A 20,742-nucleotide genomic window follows, 5' to 3' on the forward strand; every position below is an offset into this window, starting at 1 on the left:
AATTATCTGCTGTATATCTAGTATGATTGGCTTAAATACAGTACTATACAGTAATATATAACTGACAAGAACTGATACATTTATTAACTCAAAAATTCTATTAGTTCCAACTGAGAAAGTTGGTGTTTGTCCAAAAAGTAACAGAAATGCTGTATTCCTTAACCTATCTTTCTCCCTTGCTTTTGTAATACAAAGCAGGTATCAACACTAATACTTCATTTGTATGTACTGATCCAGAGCATATCCCAAGGCATTGGCTGTTCCATTTGGTAAAGATAACTGAGTTAACAGGCACAGCTGTATAAGGAAAGCCATATGGGTGTTTTCTTCGCTTTAAATCAATAAAATTTAATGTTTTAAAATTTAAACTGTAGTAAATTTCAGTTGTATCAATCATATGTGACATATTTGCAACAGAAAAAATTAACTTTCTGACATTTTTTCTTTACATTTATCAGCAGACATATAATCTTCATACAATATAGACTTTTGCTTCTATTATTATTATTATTTCTGGGTCGACCTGTGACGGCCGGCGAAAAAGTCCTTCTTTGTACTTTTTCTGATATAAATCTTCCAAATATACCAGAGAAAATTAAAAGCATGGAATGCAGAGGTTACAACCCTCGCGCGAGCACCTTGTTGGTGTCGTATATCTAACAAGGGCGTTTGTAAAACACTATTCACAGGCTGTCTTCCATTTAGATAATCCCTTCATCAAAGGGGGAGGGCCGTGACAGGCCCTAGAGAATATGGTTGGGTTACCGTACCGACACCTACCACTCGCGCTCACCAGGTCATCCTTCTGATTTGGAACTTGCATACAAGTTGAGTTTTTAGGGCACAGTGTTTTTTCGAAGAGTTTCTCGTTATTTCAACATGACTGACGTTGCTACTTCACCCTTACCAATGTTAAGTACCATAGTTTGTTTTGGCAGCTTTTGACAGTACCGGGCATTTGTTCTGTTTCCAATATGGTGGTTTTTAGTTTTGGAAGCGATTGTCCTGCCGAGGTATCGGCAGCCATTTTGGGTTTTGTTCGCTTCGGTAAATATTCTAGTTATTTTTGCCCATCTGGTACTCTGTCATCTAGGTTATATCACTTACGTTTTATGGCCTTTTTGTGTTATCATTAATTTTTATTAGTTTTTACTATGGTATTTATTTGCTTGCAAGTCCAATTTGGACCTACGAAGAATAGCGATTTAAAGAATAGCGAATTAAAGTTTAGCGATTTAGTCTGTTAGTTTGTACTCGCCTCAGAGGCTTCAATTTAGACTATATCCTTGTTTATTTGTTACGTTGTCGTTATTCTTCGTTCTTGGTTATTACAATTACTAAGAAAAGCAATCAATTTTATTAATTTTCTTGTTTTATTGTGTGATGTTAGTTTTTTATTATGTAACCTTGAGAGCGAAAACAGAGACTGCTCGTTCCCTGTTCTACAGATATGAGTTATCCCTTCTCTCGTTTTCTTTGTTAGCTCGAGTAAGAGAGGTGAATTTCCCGTTCTCCGTTTTTATACGATCACGAGTTATTCAGGCCTCCTCTTAGTATCAGAGTTGATGATAGTACGTTTAATATTATAAACGTTTTTATTGATGTGGTTACTGTTAATATAGCTAACACTATTAATAGGTACGTTAGTGTATGAGTCATTAATTGGGGTCGTTTTATACCGACACCCTTAGCTCCGCCTTGAGTTATGCTCCGCTATAATGGATACTCATTGGGTGAGAACTAGTTAACGTACAGGAGCAGATTTTTGGAGTGCAACGGTGAAATCCGGCACTCGGACTCCGGCTGAAGCCTTTTACACACGAACCTTTGTCATGTTTGATCATAATTACACCGTTACGGCCGGCTTCACGGGAGATAACACAATCATTCATTGAGGTTAATGTTATCGTACCGGGGACGGTCACGATATCACGGTGATGGGCCTTTGCTACCGGATCTCCGGTACAAACAGAGATCAAGCAGACGGCCAGAACCGGAGTTAACAATGTGATACCGATGAAGACTTCAGTTTCATTATTACGGTCCCTTTTTCATCGAATCTCCGGCTTCACTGGAGATAACACAAACATTCAGTATTAGAGAATGTTATCGTACCGCTGAGGATCACGTTTTCACGATGACGGACCTTTGTCACTGGTTCTCCGTTACAAACAGAGATCAATCAGACGATCAGAATCAGGGTATGAACCCTTTTTCATGAATAATCACAATATCGTTATTACGATCCTTTTCATCGAATCTCCGGCTTAACCAGATATCGTACAGGCGATCAGCATTGAGGTTAATATTAGTTTTCCTCTGGTGTTCACGTTGTCACTATGACGGACCTTTGTACCGGGGATTGTTACCGGAGCTCCGGTACAGACAGAGATCACTCAGACCACGGGTGGCCAATCTCTTGTTTTGCTGTAAAGGAAAGGATTTAACATGAATACAAAGTAAACTGTACTTACTTTAATGACACTTTGAATTTGCGTTGGTAATATTCATTAGCTATTCTTGAAAGTCCTAATAAAAATATATGAACATAACTATGCCTATATTTATGCATATATTTAATTCTAACTATGTATAAATATGGATAAATATCCATACAACATCGTGTTCAAATAGAAATAAATTGATTATGCCTATATTTATGCATTTTCAATTCTAACTATGCCTAAATATGAATAAATATCCATACAACATAGTGTTCAAATAGAAATAAATTGATTGTGCCTATATTTGTGCATATTCAATTCTAACTATACCTAAATATGAATAAATATTCATACAACATCGTGTTCAAATAGAAATAAATTGATTATGCCTATATTTATGCATATTCAATTCTAACTATGCCTAAATATGAATAAATATCCATACAACATAGTGTTCAAATAGAAATAAGTTTCCACTCAGTACTGGGAACCGAACGTTGGCCCCTTCTAATGAAGGGCCGGGTCGAGACTAACCATGCCATGAGAGGCTATCTACTGTTCCTTGAAACTCTGGTCAGTGAACAGATGAATCAATAGAATACTAATAGCCAGTAAATAATGTTAGACCCGGTTCTGAACGTCTGAGTCAGGGGTGGCCAACCTGTGGCGGATGCGCCAACAGTGTCACATTTCATGAATACAAGTGTCGAACTATACCCCAAAAGATAGTACATTAAATGACTTTTCTTTAAAATTGATTTTTATGAGTTATACAGCTGATCCCAGCCTGTGAATAGGATCACTAACCAAAGTTCAAGGAACATCCAGACTTATGTCCCCTTTCTGTTACAGAAGGTTCGCCTATATGGTTCCCGTCAGGATGATGATGAATCTCTCTGGCCTGCAAGAGAGGCTCTCCGCCCTTGGGTATCAAGGTTGGGAAGAAAAGCTCCATCTAGAGGTCCCTATCTCCTCAGTGTCCTCTCAAAGGTTGGACTACGACCCCATGGACGGGCAGGTAGGTGGGGATGAGTTTTGAGCCTTCAGCTTTGCAATTACCTACGTCACCGACCTAGGACCCTTAATGGATCCTGATGTTCATGTTACCCTGCATAAACCGTGACTGCTAAAAGCAACACATTCTAGGGAAAACCAAGGGGCTATGACGGAGCTCAAAAGTATGGTGGTGAGTCGGATCCGTTCAGGAACTCAGAAGTTTCCCCCTACAGCCCCAGGCATATCGAAGTAACCTCCTTCGATAAAAGCAACGCATAGAGATTTGCCTTACATGTTCCATATATAGATGGTACCATAAATCTGGATGGCATAGACGTCCTCCCTCTGGGGGACCTAGATTTTACTCCCAGGTACTAGAATTCCCGTTCAACGGATTCGTTCGATTGAAAGAGATTGCCTTGGTTAGGTTAGACAAGGTACCGAAGGTAACAGTATTATTTCCTAAAGGGCAGGCCCGATCTGTCTGGACCAGGATGTTGTCAGTCTGGGGGGTACGATAATTCCAAGATCTGCCCTTCCAATTCGACCTACACGTTTGATGGTCTGATCGGGTTAGTTGTGGGAAATACGTTCTGTCTGAGGCCTCTATCAGACAGGAATCGATAGTCGGTTACCCACTCGTCATCACAGCCTTCCTCTGATTCGACGTCTATGCATCCAAATCCCCCTCATCAGGTGGTCTACATCACTGATTCCCCAGGTACACAGCCCAACCCCGTTGGGATGTTTTACCTGCATACAGCCCTAGATCCGAACCCTCAGGCTCCTCTCGTGGACACCAGAGAGGAAGCTACAGGAGTAGAAGACAGTCTCGCCATCGAGACGGACCTAGGAAAAAGGGGGCTCGGAGAAGGAAAGTACCTAGATTCACCCCCTCACAACGCGGTGGTCCCGGTAGGGGGTAGACTTTACCACTTTCGAGACCATTGGACCTTCGGTCTGTGGGCTCATAGCATAATCTCTAAAGGTTTGAGGTGAAAATGGCCACAAGGTCCTCCTCCTCCACCAGTGACCTTCTCCCAGAAATCCACTCCCATCCTGAAAGAGTACACCACAGGGTTACTCAAGAAGAAGCAATCAAACGGGATCGATCACTGAAGTTCCAAAGCCACCTGTTCACAATTCCGAAGAAAGGCTTGTCGGCATTGAGAGTGGACCTGGACTTGTCAAGCTAAACTCTTACATTCTCTGCGACAAGTTCCGGATGTTGACTATCTCTCAGGTACGAACCTTACTTCCCCATAGGACCGTCACCACCTCTGTCGATCTTACCGACGACTATTATCTTGCGCCTATAGCTCGAAACTTCTCTTCTTATCTGGGTTTCCGCCTAAGCAGGAAAGCCTTTGTGTTTAAGACATGCCCTTTGGCCTCAACATTGATCCCAGGATATTCACGAAACTGGGAGAGACAGTGTTAGAACAACTCAGGAACCAAGAGATACAGATCATTGCTTATCTGGCCGGTTGGCTCATTTGGGCCCGGCCGGTCATAGAAGGCAACAGAGCTACGAAGGAATTACTTCAATTTCTCGACAACCTGTGATTTCGGGTCAATCTCCAAAAAATCTCGCCTGCAACCATCAGGCCGCTTAGAATGGTTAGCCATTCAGTGGGACCTTTCGAAGCACATGTTGTCTCTCCCTTCCAAAAGGTAAGAGGAATAGTTTCCAAGATCAAAAAATTTTCTCAAACACAAACAGGTGTCCGAAGAGCCTTAGAAAGTATCCTCGGACTTTTCCAATTCACTTCAGTAACAGATCTCCTAATAAAAGCCAAACTCAAAGACATCAATCGAGTTTGGAGAAAGAGAGCTACAGTACCTATAAGAGACATGGTCTCGAAGATCCCCTCTGTCTTGAAAAGGAGACTACGCCCATGGTCCGAACCGAAGGACCTCTCCAAATCGGTTCCTCTACAATTCCCACCTCCACAAGTGACATTCCATACAGCCGCGTCTCTAAGTGGATGGGGGGGATTACTCCGAACATCAGATGTTTCAGGTTCTTGGTCACTCTCCATGAAACAGTCCCATATCATTGTTCTCAAAGCCATGGCAGTGTTCTTGACCCTGAAGAGAGAGACTTCTCCGAGGTCGACCCACATCAGAGTAGTGTCAGACAGCACAGACGCAGTACACTACGTCAACAGGGGAGGATCCAAGTCACCCAACCTGAATCAGATCCTGGTCACTATCTTCGCCTGGGCAACAGAAGAGAACTGGTTCCTGTCAGCACCTCACCTAGCGGGAGGCCCGAATGTGAGAGCGGACTCACTATCCAGGACGGATCCACTGGAGTCAGAATGGTCTCTAGACATAATTTCATTCCGGTGGATACTCAGGCTCGTTCCAGGCCTCCAGGTAGATCTATTCGCAACTCAGATGAATCACTAACTTCCTTGTTATGTGACCCCAACCCTGGACCCTCGGGCTTATGCCATGGACGCATTACCCCGGGATTGGAACCATTAGAAGAAGATTTCCCTATCTCCCCCAGGGAATCTTCTAAAAACTTTTACACAAACTACGCTCCTTCCGGGGCGCAGTGGCTTTAGTACCACCTCACTGGCCAAGAACAGTTGGTTTCCTCTCCTCCCCGAGTTGAAACTCAGTCCCATCCGGATCCCGTTCCTCAAACTGACCCGAGTATCCAAACTCACTGTGTCAGATTACTCAAGGATAGCCAAAACTCTAACTTTGTGGACTACAGGAAGTTGGCAGCTCGTAGAGATGCGAACATTGAACCGGAAAACGATCTCTTCATCGAATGGGACAAAAGGGACTCGACAATTCGCCAATATGTTTCGGCCGTTAACAACTAGTAGGTCCCCTAAGAGTGCAGACCATACTCGTATGTCTCCGCATTTAGCCATCTCTTTCTTGAGGTTCCTATTTGACAAAGGCCTAACAGTTAGCACTTTAACCACCATCAAGTCAGCTTTGAAGAAGATCTTCCTTGTTGGGTTCAACATTAACCTAGCTGATTCCTATTTCTCATCAACCCCAAAAACATGTGCTAGGCTTCGAACTTCGGTTCGGCCACAAAAGGACTCTTGGTCTCTGAACGGTGTTCTCAAACTTGCGATGGACACGGACAATGAATCCTGCTCTTATATCACTCTTCTTAGGAAGACTTTATTTCTAACGGCTATGGCCTCAGGTGATGGAACATCAGAACTAGCAGCTCTCTCACGAAACCCGGAAAACATAGATTTCCTCCCTTCAGCCGAAGTACTCCTTTTCCAGACAAAGCTTTCCTAGCTAAAAAATGAGGATCCGCAAAATAGGTGCTCCCCTCGGAAGATTATTCTTCATCCCCAGGATTTTTCTCCGTGTACAGTCACACTCTCAAGCCCCTTTTTAGCTAGAACTGCCACCCGCTCGTCTGGCCCCTTGGTTATCAGGGAACAAGGAGGTACTATTTCCATTCACGGTATCAGGCAACAAATCCTCTACTTCATTAAACATACTAATCCGGAATCATTTCCCCCGGCTCATGATATACGGACAGTAGATGCCTCCAACAATGACTTCCAGAACAGGGACTTTGATGATTTTAAAAAAATATACGGGTTGGAAATCCCCTATGGTTGTCAAACGCCAATATCTAAAGATCTTACAGGCCCTTAAATACCCAACGATGGCAGAGGGGAGCCTTATCCCTCCCCATTAATCTCCTCTTCTTCCTTTCTTCCATCTCTTCTCTTCTCCCTCCTACCCGCCACTCACACCACGTCGCCGCTCTCCTTGGTAGTTCGTTAGCCCTATGATATTTGCCATGTTTAATTTCTATGGTTTAACTGTTATTGTAGTTACCGTTCCTTTAATGTTTAGATATACTTAGACATGTAAGGTTTGATGCCTTTTGCGATTCGACACTCAGTTGGTTCCTTGTCGTCATTATTATTTAACCTTACGTTCCCTATGTCATTTGGCTGCTTGGTAATTGGACGATTACTTTATTATATCATAGTATTGTCGTACATGGTGATTGTATTCTCCTCATTATGTTATTAATTTATTGGGCTTGGAAGGCATTCTCTGGTACTTTTTCGCCGGCCGTCACAGGTCGACCCAGAAAAGGGATTTTGACGAAGGAAAAATCTATTTCTGGGGAGAGACCTGTGACGCCCGGCGAAACCCTTCCCGATTATTTTTGTACGGACCCACCCTTTCCTTGCCAAGCCATATGTTCTTGCAGAAGGATGACCTGGTGAGCGCGAGTGGTAGGTGTCGGTAGGGTAACCCAACTGTATTCTCTAGGGCCTGTCACGGCCCTCCCCCTTTGATGAAGGGATTATCTAAATGGAAGACAGCCTGTGAATAGTGTTTTACAAACGCCCTTGTTAGATATACGACACCAACAAGGTGCTTGCGCGAGGGTTGTAACCTCTGCATTCCATGCTTTTAATTTTCTCTGGTATATTTGGAAGATTTATATCAGAAAAAGTACAAAGAAGGACTTTTTCGCCGGGCATCACAGGTCTCTCCCCAGAAATAGATTTTTTCTTCGTCAAATTCCCTTTATTACTAGCTAAGCTGCAACTCTAGTTAGAAAAGCAGGATATTATAAACCTAAGGGGTCTAACAGGAAAAAATAGCCCAGTGAAGAATGGAAACAAAGAAATAAATAAACTAAAAGAGAATTTATGAACAATTCAAATAAATTAATTCAAGAACAGAAACAACATTAAAAATATATTTCATATATAAATTATAAAAACTTAATAACCAAACACAAAAGGAAAAAAAAGAGGAAGAGGAAGCAGAAGAGAAATAAGATAGAATAGTGTCCCTAAATGTACCGTCAAGCAAGAGAACTTTACCCCAAAACAGTGAAAGACCATAGTACAGAGGCTATGGCACTATCCATAGCCTCTGTATCAGAGAACAATGGTTTGATATTGGAGTGTCCTTCTCCTAGAAGAGCTGCTTACCACAGATAATGAGTCTCTTCTACCCTTACTAAGAAGAAAGTAGCCACCAATTACAGTGCAGTAGTTAACACCTTGAGCGAAGAAGAATTGTTTGGTAATCTTAGTGCTGTCAAGTGTATGAGGACAGAGGAGAATGTGAAAAGAATAAGCCAGACTATTCGATGTATGAGAAGGCAAAAGAAAAATGAGCCACAACCAGAAAGAGAGATCCAATGTAGTACTGTCTAGTCAGTCAAAGAACACAATAACTCTATAGCAGTAGTATCTCAAAGGGGAGTTGGTGCCCTGACCAGCCTACTACAATCTTTATACCGAGGACAAATAACCAGAAAGGAAAATTTGCTTTACTGAAAGAAACTAAATACTAAAACCAAACAATGAAAAGAGAGACGGGTGGTCGGTCTAGAGCTAGCTATTGCCTCCTCCTTGAAAGAACTATGCTTGTCAGACGAGAGTAAAAAAATATAATCCTACCTTACTAAACTCTAAAGCTTTGTCACTTAACATCATCAAGCAAATATGTAAATGAAGGAGTGTATTTTTCTTAGTACTAAAATCTGTTTTATTTCTACCGTTATCAGACTGTATAACAACATGACCTAACTTCAACTTAAACTGAAACTTAAAATATAACTAACCAGCAAGTAACTTACCAATGTACTGCAATGGTGATGATGCAGAAATTATAAAATTTAAAATCTTTGATAAAATTGCCTTTGCAAGATGTGGCTGCTTTTTCAGGATAAGGGGCAAGATCACTGATGCAAGAGAAATGGCTTTTTGATGAGAGTAAGTTTCCCCTTTTGGCCCACCTCCAGACTCTAGAAGTTTGAAACCAAGTTGAACTACACCTTGGCTAACCTAAAATAGATAAAGAAAAAATAAAACTAACATTTAAAAAAAAATGCTTACTCACCTCTAAGTCACATTACTAACATGTAAAAAGGGCAAGCTTCTCAATGTTACCTCCAAAAATTTTCTCTCAATTATATTTTCTATTTCACTCAGTGGTTCAGCATCCCACCTCAACTTTTGGATCTAACATTATTTACATTGACACAGACCTTCAAGTAAACAAACAAAACCACTTGAAGTAGGGAGTAGGAAGGGACATCATGTGACCTAAAACAATATGATAATAAATATATTTACTCAAATTCTTTATTTTGATGGATTTTATATATAAAGGTCACACTGCTGACTACCACAATATTTCGGTAGCGGGCAAGAAATAGTCACAAAGCAATAATTAAATCCTTAAAACTCTCCAATATGAATCAACCAGGCTTCTAAACATTCCCACAACTTACTGTGTTTGCTTCTTCCAGGGAATGAATGTAGAACAATGAAAAATACCCAATTTGAAATAGTGGTATATGTGTGTGTGTGTGTGTATATATGTATGTATATATATATATATATATGTATGTATATATATATATATATATATATATATATATATATATATATATATATATAACTCCCATATTATCTAAAGTTTTTGAACGTCTTCTGGCAAAACGTCTTAATAGGTTTGCTGAAGGTAATCATCTATTCCCTAGTTTGCAATTTGGTTTTCGGAAAGGCCTTGGAGCATGTGATGCCCTTCTTACAATCTCCAATGCAGTACAGAAATCCCTTGATTGTGGTCGGGAAGTTCGTATGATTGGCCTTGATTTTAGTGCTGCCTTTGACCGTGTTAATCATGAGGCCCTTGTTTTCAAACTGAAACAGTTGGGAGTGGGTGGGTCGTTTCTTAGCATTATTATTGATTTTTTAAGTAGTAGATCTCAAAGAGTTGTTGTTGATGGGCACCATAGTGAGTATAGGAATGTGATATCCGGTGTTCCACAGGGTAGTGTTCTTGGCCCATTACTTTTCATACTATATACACATGACATGTGGTTTGGCCTAGAAAATAAGCTTGTTGCATATGCAGATGATGCTACTCTCTTTGCATCAATTCCATCCCCTGAATGTAGATCTGGGGTTGGTGAATCCCTTAATAGAGATTTAGCTAAAATTAGTGCATGGTGCAAATTATGGGGTATGAAGTTGAATCCTAACAAAACTCAAAGTATGATTGTAAGTAGGTCAAGGACGGTGGCTCCTCAACATCCGGATCTCAGTATTGATAATGTTTCTTTAAATTTGTATGACTCTTTCAAAATTTTAGGCGTGATTCTTGACAGCAAATTTACTTTTGAGAAACATATAAGGTCTGTGTCTTCTTCAATTGCACAAAAAATTGGCTTATTGAGAAAGTCTTTTAAGATATTCGGTGATCAATCTATTCTGAAGAAGTGTTTTAATTCTTTTATTCTACCTTGTTTTGAGTATTGTTCTCCTGTCTGGTCTTCAGCTGCTGATTCTCATCTTAATTTGTTGGACAGAAACTTACGGTCTATTAAATTTCTTATTCCTGATCTAGATATTAATCTCTGGCACCGTCGATCAATTAGTTCATTATGCATGTTGCATAAGATTTTTCATAACTCTGACCATCCTTTACATTCAGATCTCCCTGGACAATTCTATCCTGTTCGTAACACTAGGCAGGCAGTTAATTCTAATAGCCAGGCCTTCTCCATCATAAGACTCAATACTACGCAGTACTCTAGAAGTTTTATTCCAGCTGTTACCAAGTTGTGGAATTATCTTCCTAATCGGGTTGTTGAATCAGTAGAACTTCAAAAGTTCAAAGTTGGAGCAAATGCTTTTTTGTTGACCAGACGGACATGAGTCTTTTTATAGTTTATATATGACATTTTTGTTGTTGACGTTGTTAATAGTTTATATATGATATATCTCTTTTGACATTACTTTTTTTAGAATGATTTATTGTTAATTTGTTCTCTTCAGTTATTTATTTCCTTATTTCCTTTCCTCACTGGGCTATTTTTCCCTATTGGAGCCCCTGGGCTTATAGCATCTTGCTTTTCCAATTAGGGTTGTAGCTTGGATAGTAATAATAATATATATATATATATATACAGTGATACCTCGGTACTCGACCATAATCCGTTCGAGATCCGTGTTCGACCTCCGATTTGTTCGAGTACCGAATTTTTTTTCCCCATAAGAAATAATGGTATATATTCTATTCCGTTCCCAAGCACTCGAACAGGCCCAAAATATTAATAAAACGTGTACCTAAACAACAATAATTATCTAAATGTGTATGAAATTGGTCAGAAAATCCTATAAAACAATTTTAAACCATTTACTGTACTAAAATAAAACAATTTTAAACCATTTTCTGTACTGTAGTGAACATACCTTTGAGCAGCGGTTCGATGGCATACAGGGATGGATGTGGAGAGGATGGAAGGGGGAGGTTACTGCTTGGAAGGAGAGTCCCCTTCCATGATGTGGCGGGGTAGTTCTCCTTCAGGAGTTGTTTCTCTCTCCAATGAAAGGGTGGGCAGATCTATTTCAGGGGTTTCTTCTCTTCTTTGTCTCTTCTTTGGAGGAGAAACAGGCTTTGATGTAGCAGCTTTCTTTTCTTTTGTGAAAAACTGGTCTATTGTTAATTGTTTCTTCCTCCTCTGCAGTATTCTTCGAAAATGATACATGACACTATCATTAAACATATGCACTGCCCGGTTTGCTACTGCAATTTCTGGGTGGTATTTTTCAGCAAAAGCCTGCACATCTGCCCACTTGGAACAAATTTCATTGATGAGAGAACTTGGAACATCCTCCCTTACCTCATCCTCTTCTGAAGATTCCTGCTCCACAATCAGATCCTGCTGCTGTTGTTGTTGCAGGTGCAACAATTCCTCCACAGTCAACTCGGTAGAATGGCTTTCTACAAGCTCATCAATATCATCCTTGTCGACCTCAAGCCCCAAACTCCTGCCCATGACAACAATTTCCTCAACGACATCAGTGTCATCAGAAATTACAGGGGTAGCAGTGCTTGGACCCGCCTCTGGTTGGAAACCTTCAAACTCCCTCTCTGTGACACATGATGGCCACAGCTTACGCCAGGCAGAGTTCAATGTCCTATAGGTCACACCTCGCCAAGCTTGGTCAATCATGTTAACAGAGTTGAGGATGCTGAAGTGTTCCTTCCAGAATTCCTTTAGGGTCAACTTCGTGTCACTGGTCACTTCAAAACACTTTCTGAAAAGGGCCTTGGTATAGAGTTTTTTGAAGTTTGAAATGACCTGTTGGTCCATGGGCTGGAGTATGGGAGTAGTATTGGGGGGCAAGAATTTGATTTTGATAAAGCTGTATTCTTCTTTCAAGTCATCCTCGAGACCTGGAGGATGTGCAGGAGCATTGTCCATAACCAGAAGACATTTCATTGGCAAGCTCTTTTCAATGAGGTAAGCCTTAACCTGGGGGGCAAACACTTCGTTTATCCACTCAGTAAAGAATTGTCTTGTGACCCAAGATTTAGTGTTCGAGCGCCACATAACTGGTAGTGCACTTTTACAAATATTATTTCGTTTGAACACCCGGGGGTTGTCCGAGTGGTACACTAACAAGGGTTTGATCTTGCAATCGCCACTTGCATTTGCACACAGCAACAATGTTAGCCTATCTTTCATTGGCTTGTGACCTGGCATCTTCGTCTCGTCCTTGGTAATGTACGTATTGGCTGGCATTTTCTTCCAAAATAACCCAGTCTCATCACAATTAAAGACTTGTTGTGCGATCAAATTTTGTTCATTTATGTACCGATCGAATTCCCCCACGTATTTATCGGCTGCAATTTGATCCGAACTAGCTGCCTCCCCATGCCTAGTAACACGATGAATACCTGTTCTATTACGAAACTTTTCAAACCAACCCCTGCTCGCTTTAAATGTAAATGAATCACTTTCACTGGTACTCGGACTTTTCTTCACTAATTCTTCATAGATATGCAACGCTTTTTCACAAATGAACGCTTCACTAACACTTTCCCCGGCCAACTGTTTTTCTTTAATAAATATTAAAAGCAACTTTTCCATCTCCTCAATCACTTGTGGCCTTTGCTTAGTTACCGCCGTAACTCCCGTTGCAACATTCGCCTTCTTAATCATTTCTTTATGCTTTAAAAACGTAGAAATGGTCGACTTCGCCATTCCGTATTCTACCGCTAAATCGGACACTCGTACACCATTCTCATATTTCGCTATAATTTCCTTCTTCAACTCGATCGTTGTTCGCACTGTTTTCCTCTTCTCCTTCCCCTTAACACTCATTACTTTCTTGGGACTCATTATGAAAGCTAAAAAAGCAATTAAAAGCACTGAAAATCACTAAATCACAACGAATGCTGATCGCGCGTTGTCTGAGTGACGCTCTCGAGAGAACTGATGCTTCCCGAACAAGCGAGAGTGGCCGAGATGGCGCGATCATCACAAAGCCCATGCGGTCGTCACGTGTTCGGCTGGTCGAGTACCGAATTTTTGGTCGAGCACCGCAGCAAAAATTTCTCGAAAATTTTGGTCGAACTACGAATTGTTCGAGTATAGAGTCGTTCGACTACCGAGGTATCACTGTATATATATATATATATATATATATATATATATATGTATATATATATATATATATATATATATATATATATATATATATATGTATATATATATATATATATATATATATATATATATATATATATATATATAACTAACAGCAGCTAATAGGAAATTTAACTAGAAAAATTTTCTATTAAACTATTAAATGTAGATATGAGCAATGGAATTACAAATCTTACATCTACATTTTCACTCCTTGTTGGTTTGCTTATCTAATATCCAAGGCAATCATTTAGCCAAGAATGAACAAAACAATTCTCAAATCTGCATTACTCTCTTAAAAATAACCATTTACTTTTTATGCCTCCACCTTATCAAAAACATCTCGGCTACTAACTTAACCATACATTTTTATCCAAACCACTACTGTGTTTATACATCTCTCTTCCCCATCCCCTCCCTAGACCCTGAACACTGTTGACAATCTGAGGGTTCAATCGCTATTAATAACACTGCAATGATGGAGATTTTGAGGGTTCAATCGCTATTAATAACACTGCAATGATGGAGATTTTTCATAAAGTATTAGACAATGAAGAAAACATTCAAAATTGCACAATATTATATTCAATTGTCCAATGTATGGAATAAAATTTATTAAAAATATTTGAATCTAGAAACTTTTAACACTACATTTTGAAAATGTTGTCATATTGCAACATTAGTTTCCTACCATGTAATGAATCAAATTAGGTCATATAAAAAAGAACAAAGGTGCGCTATTATATTATGTCTCAAATAAGTAACTACACTATCAATGTAAACTATAAATAAATTAAATCATCTACTCAATCTTAATTTAAAGGTCATATGCTAAGATAGACTTCTATCATTGAGGGAATGTATAAATTTGGCTAAAGACTAACCAATAATTATAGCTTCATAAAAATTAACCTATCCTGAAAAGAAGTTAAAATGAAAACTGGATCTTTTCACACCAAGTAAAATTTTGATTAAATTTTCTGTAAAAAATGTTATTTTCATTAGTAAAATAAATTTTTGAATATACTTACCCGATGATCATATAGCTGTCAGCTCTGCTGCCCAACAGAAAAACCTACGGGCGGAATACGCCAGCGATCGCTATACAGGTGGGGGTGTACATCAACAGCGCCATCTGTCAAGTAGGTACTCAAGTACTCGATGTCAACACAGAACCAATTTTCTCCTCTGTCCACTGGGTCTCTATTGGGGAGGAAGGGTGGGTCCTTTAATTTATGATCATCGGGTAAGTATATTCAAAAATTTATTTTACTAATGAAAATAACATTTTTCAATATTAAACTTACCCGATGATCATATAGCTGATTCACACCCAGGGGGGTGGGTAGAGACCAGCATTACATGTTGACATTATTATGAGCTAAGTATTCCGTATTTCATTTTAGCAGTTATTCAAAATAACAAACATAAAATAAATAAGTACCTGGTAAGGAAGTCGACTTGAACAATTACTCTGCCTTTTTAAGTACGTCTTCCTTACTGAGCCTCGCGATCCTCATAGGATGATGAGCGACTCCTAGGAGCTGAAGTATGAAGGGTTGCAACCCATACTAAAGGTCCTCATCAAAACCTCTAATCTAGGCGCTTCTCAAGAAATGACTTTGACCACCCGCCAAATCAAGTAGGATGCGAAAGGCTTCTTAGCCTTCCGGACAACCCAAAAACAATAATAAAACATTTCAAGAGAAAGATTAAAAAGGTTATGGAATTACGGAATTGTAGTGGTGGAGCCCTCACCACTACTGCACTCGTTGCTACGAATGGTCCCAGAGTGTAGCAGTTCTCGTAAAGAGACTGGACATTCTTAAGATAAAAGACGCGAACACTGATTTGCTTTTCCAATAGGTTGCGTCGAATATACTTTGCAGAGATCTATTTTGTTCAAAGGCCACGGAAGTTGCGACAGCTCTAACTTCGTGTGTCCTTACCTTCAGCAAAGCTTGGTCTTCCTCATTCAGATGGGAATGAGCTTCTCGTATTAACAGTCTGATAAAATAGGATAAAGCATTCTCTGACATAGGCAAAGATGGATTCTTAACTGAATACCATAAAGCTTCAGACGGGCCTCGTAAAGGTTTTTAAATAGAACTTAAGAGCTCTTACAGGACATAATACTCTTTCTAGTTCATTTCCAACCATACGATAAGTTTGGAATATCGAACGATATTGGTCAAGGCCGAGAAGGCAGCTCGTGTTTGGCTAGAAAACCAAGTTGTAGAACATGTAGCCGTTTCGGATGAGAATCCGATGTTCTTGCTGAAGGCATGAATCTCACTGACTCTTTTAGCTGTGGTTAAGCATATCAGGAAAAGAGTCTTAAAGGTGAGATCTTTCAGGGAGGCTGATTGAAGCGGTTCGAACCTGTCTGACATAAGGAATCTTAGTACCACGTCTAAATTCCAACCAGGTGTAACCAAACGACGCTCCTTCGTGGTCTCAAAAGACTTAAGGAGGTCCTGTAGATCTTTATTGTTGGAAAGATCTAAGCCTCTGTGACGGAAGACTGATGCCAACATGCTTCTGTAACCCTTGATAGTGGGAGCTGAAAGAGATCGTTCTTTCCTCAGAAATAAGAGAAAGTCAGCTATTTGAGTTACAGAGGTACTGGTCGAGGATACGGAAACTGACTTGCACCAGTTTCGGAAGATTTCCCACTTCGATTGGTAGATTCTAAGGGTGGATGTTCTCCTTGCTCTAGCAAACGCTCTGGTTGCCTCCTTCGAAAAGCTTCTAGCTCTCGAGAGTCTTTCGATAGTCTGAAGGCAGTCAGACGAAGAGCGTGGAGGCCTTGGTGTACCTTCTTTACGCGTGGCTGACGTAGAAGGTCCACCCTTAGGGGAAGTGTTCTGGGAACGTCTACTAGCCATCGAAGTACCTCGGTGAGTCATTCTCTCGCGGGCCAGAGGGAAGCAACTAGCGTCAACCTTGTCCCTTCGTGAGAGGCGAACTTCTGCAGTACCTTGTTGACAATCTTGAACGGAGGGAATGCATATAGATCTAGATGTGACCAATCTAGTAGAAAGGCATCTATATGAACTACTGCTGGGTCCGGGATAGGTGAGCAAACTATTGGGAGCCTCTTGGTCATCGAGGTTGCGAAGAGATCTATGGTTGGCTGGCCCCAGGTGGCCCAAAGTCTCTTGCATACATCCTTGTGGAGGGTCCATTCTGTTGGAATTATTTGTCCCTTCCGACTGAGACAATCTGCTATGACATTCAAGTTGCCTTGGATGAACCTCGTTACTAGTGAAAAGTCTAGACCTGTTGACCAGGTGAGGAGGTCCCTTGCGATCTCGTACCATGTCAGAGAGTAGGTCCCTCCTTGCTTGGAGATGTACGTCAAAGCCGTGTGTTGTCCGAGTTCACCTCCATCACTTTGCCTTGAAGGAGAGACCTGAAGCTTTTCCAGGTCAGACGTACTGCCAGTAGCTTCTTGCAGTTGAAATGCATTGTCCTTTGACTCGAGTTCCATAATCCCGAGCATTCCCTACCGTCTAATGTCGCACCCCAGCCTACGTCCGATGCGTCCGAGAAGAGAACGTGGTTGGGAGTCTGAACAGTCAGGGGAAGACCCTTTCTAAGGTTGAAAAAGTCCTTTCACCAAGTCAGACCAGACTTTATCTTTCCGGAAACCGGGATCGAGACCGCCTCTAGCGTCTTGTCCTTTTTCCAGTGAAAAGCTAGATGGTATAGAAGAGGACGGAGGTGTAGTCTTCCTAGTGACACAAATTGAACCACGGATGACAGTGTCCTTACCAGACTCATCCACAGCCTGACTGGGCAGCGTTCCTTCTTCAGCATCTTCTGGATGGATAGCAGGGCTGGGGGTTGATCGTCTTGTTCAGCAACGTCCTCATCAGAGGGTTCCTCATCCGAAACTGATGAGGAAACGGCAACGGAGTGGGCAACGTCTGACTCGCTGAATCCGGTCGCACTGGTGGATGCGTGACGGAGCCGGACGCAATATCATGGTACTGCTGCACAGTCTGTGAACTGTCAACCATGGGGACGCGAGGAAGTACAGCGTCAACCCGAAACTGTCTAGACTGTCTGGGTTGTGCAGTCAACACCCTACCGGGTTGCTGAGGTTGACGCACTGCGTCACAACAAGTCACCTCTGCTGGTTGTTGAACGTCTTCCTAGTGACACACTGAACGTCAACAACCACCTCCCAGCGTCGCTTAACGTCAACGTGCGACTGGCAACCCACACTGGGTCGCATCGGTGGAGGAACCACCTCAACTGGCGGACGCGAGTAGGATACCTCAGCGTCAACAGGGCGCACAACCAACCGGTAGGAAGGTTGTTGGCCAGAAGGTTCTTCTCCGTATTAAGACCTCTATCAAGGACACAAGCTTGGACTGCATGTCTTGCAGCAAAGCCCATTAGGGTCTACGGGAGCAGGTGTGGCAACAGACGGGGTTAGCGACTGAAGCGGAACCATTTACCATCCCTGGAAGCCTTGTTATGTGTGATATAATTACAAGATCCGGACGAAGATCCTTAAAAAATCATCATGATTTAATTAAAGTCCATAGGAGGCTAAGCAGCTTAAGGCTCCTCTCCAAATGACAGAGTCCTCAAAGGAATATCAGTAGGAGGGAGAACAGCACTTTCTCATCTACAGGAACCTTGTCCGAGAAAAGCTAGGTTATCTCAGTGAGGGCCTCACTGGTGCATTAGCAGCAGACCAGAAGGCAACGTTAAGTAACTGCTTGACAGTCTTTGAACTGTCAAAAACTGAACTGTCAACCACAACAGGTGCGTGAGGACATACAGCACTGGTGCATTAGCAGCAGACCAGAAGGCAACGTTAAGCAACTGCTTGACAGTCTGTGAACTGTCAAAAAACTGAACTGTCAACCACAACAGGTGCGTGAGGACATACAGCACTGGTGCATTAGTAGCAGACCAGAAGGCAACGTCATGTAACTGCTTGACAGTCTGTGAGCTGGCAACAACCAAAGCTGTGTGGGGAAGCCTCAACTCCTGACTGACTAGTCTGCTGCGGGCGAGTGGCGGTAACCACAGTGGGTTGCGGAGGCTGACGCACCGTGTCAAAACACGGCAGCCTAACTCCACCCTCCTGTTGTTGTGGTAGCTCACGCACGGCAACGGAGTGCTCCGTGCGTCTGTGGGAGTCAGCATGCGTCTGGCAGGGTCGACTGCGCATGGGTGGAGGAGCTCTCACAGCCGGAGTGTGGGAGCAGGCAGCCTCAGCGTCTGCTGGGCGCACAACCGTGGCAGGTTGTAGGCTAACGGGTGCAGCGTCAACCTTCTCCACAGCCGGAGTGTGGGAGCAGGCAGCCTCAGCGTGAGCTGGGCGCACAACCGTGGCAGGTTGTAGGCTAACGGGAGCAGTGTCAACCTTCTCCGCACGAAACTCCTGCATAACCGCAGCTAACTGAGTCTGCATAGATTGCAGTAAAGACCACTTAGGGTCTACAAAAGCGGCAACAGACGGAGCTACTGTACGTTGTGACTGAGGGTCTAAAACAGCGGGTGCGGCAACAGACGGAGTTACTGCCTGTTGCGGTACCGCTTTACCTCTCTTAGGAGGTGTGCAGTCATCGGAAGACTGCAGCGAGTCCGAACTGACCCAGTGGCTACACCTGGGCCGTTGGACTTGCGCGGAAGGGACCGACTTGCACTTAATAAGCTGCGAGACCTTGGTCCAAGGTTTCTTACGAGAAACCTCTTCCGCAGACGAGAAGTAAATGGGCTCTCTCGTCTTTGTGTGGGTGGGGCGATCTTGGTAGATACGCCCGAAACCACGGAGGGAAAACGTCTGTTCGTTGATCAAGGCCTGAAGAACCCATAAGTCGTTCGACATTACTTCTCCCCTGGGCTTGGGAGCTTGCAAGAGGTCCCGGACTAGGTGAACGACAGGCACGAACAGACGAACCCTCGGACGCAACACTGTAACACTTTGCGCATATCACTTTATCACTTTGATTTTCTGTTTTGCACTTATTTCACTGAAATTGAAACTTTTACTGATTTCTACCTGAAACACGCAATCCTACCCTTCATTAAAAGGTAGTAATTGCGAAAACAGTCGTATAATGCAACAGAAAACATATATAAAGATAAAGAATTCAGTGGCTGGGAAAGAGACTAAACACTAGGGCAAATAAACTACGTTTATAATCTCTCACCGCACATAGCCTGGGAACAAGAATAAAACCCTAGAAACGTTTTACCTTCTTCCCCTACAGCGACTAGGGAGGAGAGTAAAACGAGAACAACGTTACCCGCTTGAACGAAACTTTTTTCTCCTCTCTCTCCCTCCGTCTCTATCTCTCTCTTTCTCTCTAGATTTCGCACCTGAGAGAAGAGCCCATTTATATATCGTCAAAACATGTTATTTGCTAAAGGAAAAAACTGAAAGGTTTTCCAAATAAAAAGTTCCTTGAATTAGAATTTAAACCATTTAAGCTAAGAAAGAATGAACGAAACGCTAGAATCGGTATACTCTTACTGCAAAGTGAAACCGTGATACACTCTCTCTCTATCGTAACGATAGAGCGCATGTTGAACGTCCTGAACGTCAACAACTGCGTAGACTAAAAAACTAAACGTTAGTTCATCTTTGAAAACAGTACGAGACTATCAAAGAAATTCTTTCATAAAACATTAAATTTAAAAAGTTTTAAATTCTTTAAAGGTTAAATACGATATAACGGGCTCAACGTTGATTAACTTCGGTTCCAAGTTAGGACCGCCTATATCAGGAAAGGTCGCATATAAACAAAACATAAAAATTTATTTTTATATGTTTATAATAAAAGGAAAGTTAAT

At 41.8% G+C, this 20,742-nt stretch overlaps 1 protein-coding gene across 1 annotated transcript in view; it reads right to left on the reverse strand.

Moving 5' to 3' along the window:
- Nucleotides 1–20,742, reverse strand: part of FANCI (Fanconi anemia complementation group I) — a 120,359-nt gene that overhangs the window by 26,868 nt on the left and 72,749 nt on the right. The window contains exon 8 of the mRNA XM_068364545.1: nucleotides 9,052–9,259. Coding sequence (XP_068220646.1) covers nucleotides 9,052–9,259 — 208 coding nt within the window. The remainder of the gene's footprint in view (nucleotides 1–9,051; nucleotides 9,260–20,742) is intronic.

This window comes from Palaemon carinicauda, chromosome 41 (genome assembly GCF_036898095.1).
Source record: "Palaemon carinicauda isolate YSFRI2023 chromosome 41, ASM3689809v2, whole genome shotgun sequence".
Lineage (NCBI taxonomy): Eukaryota > Metazoa > Arthropoda > Malacostraca > Decapoda > Palaemonidae > Palaemon > Palaemon carinicauda.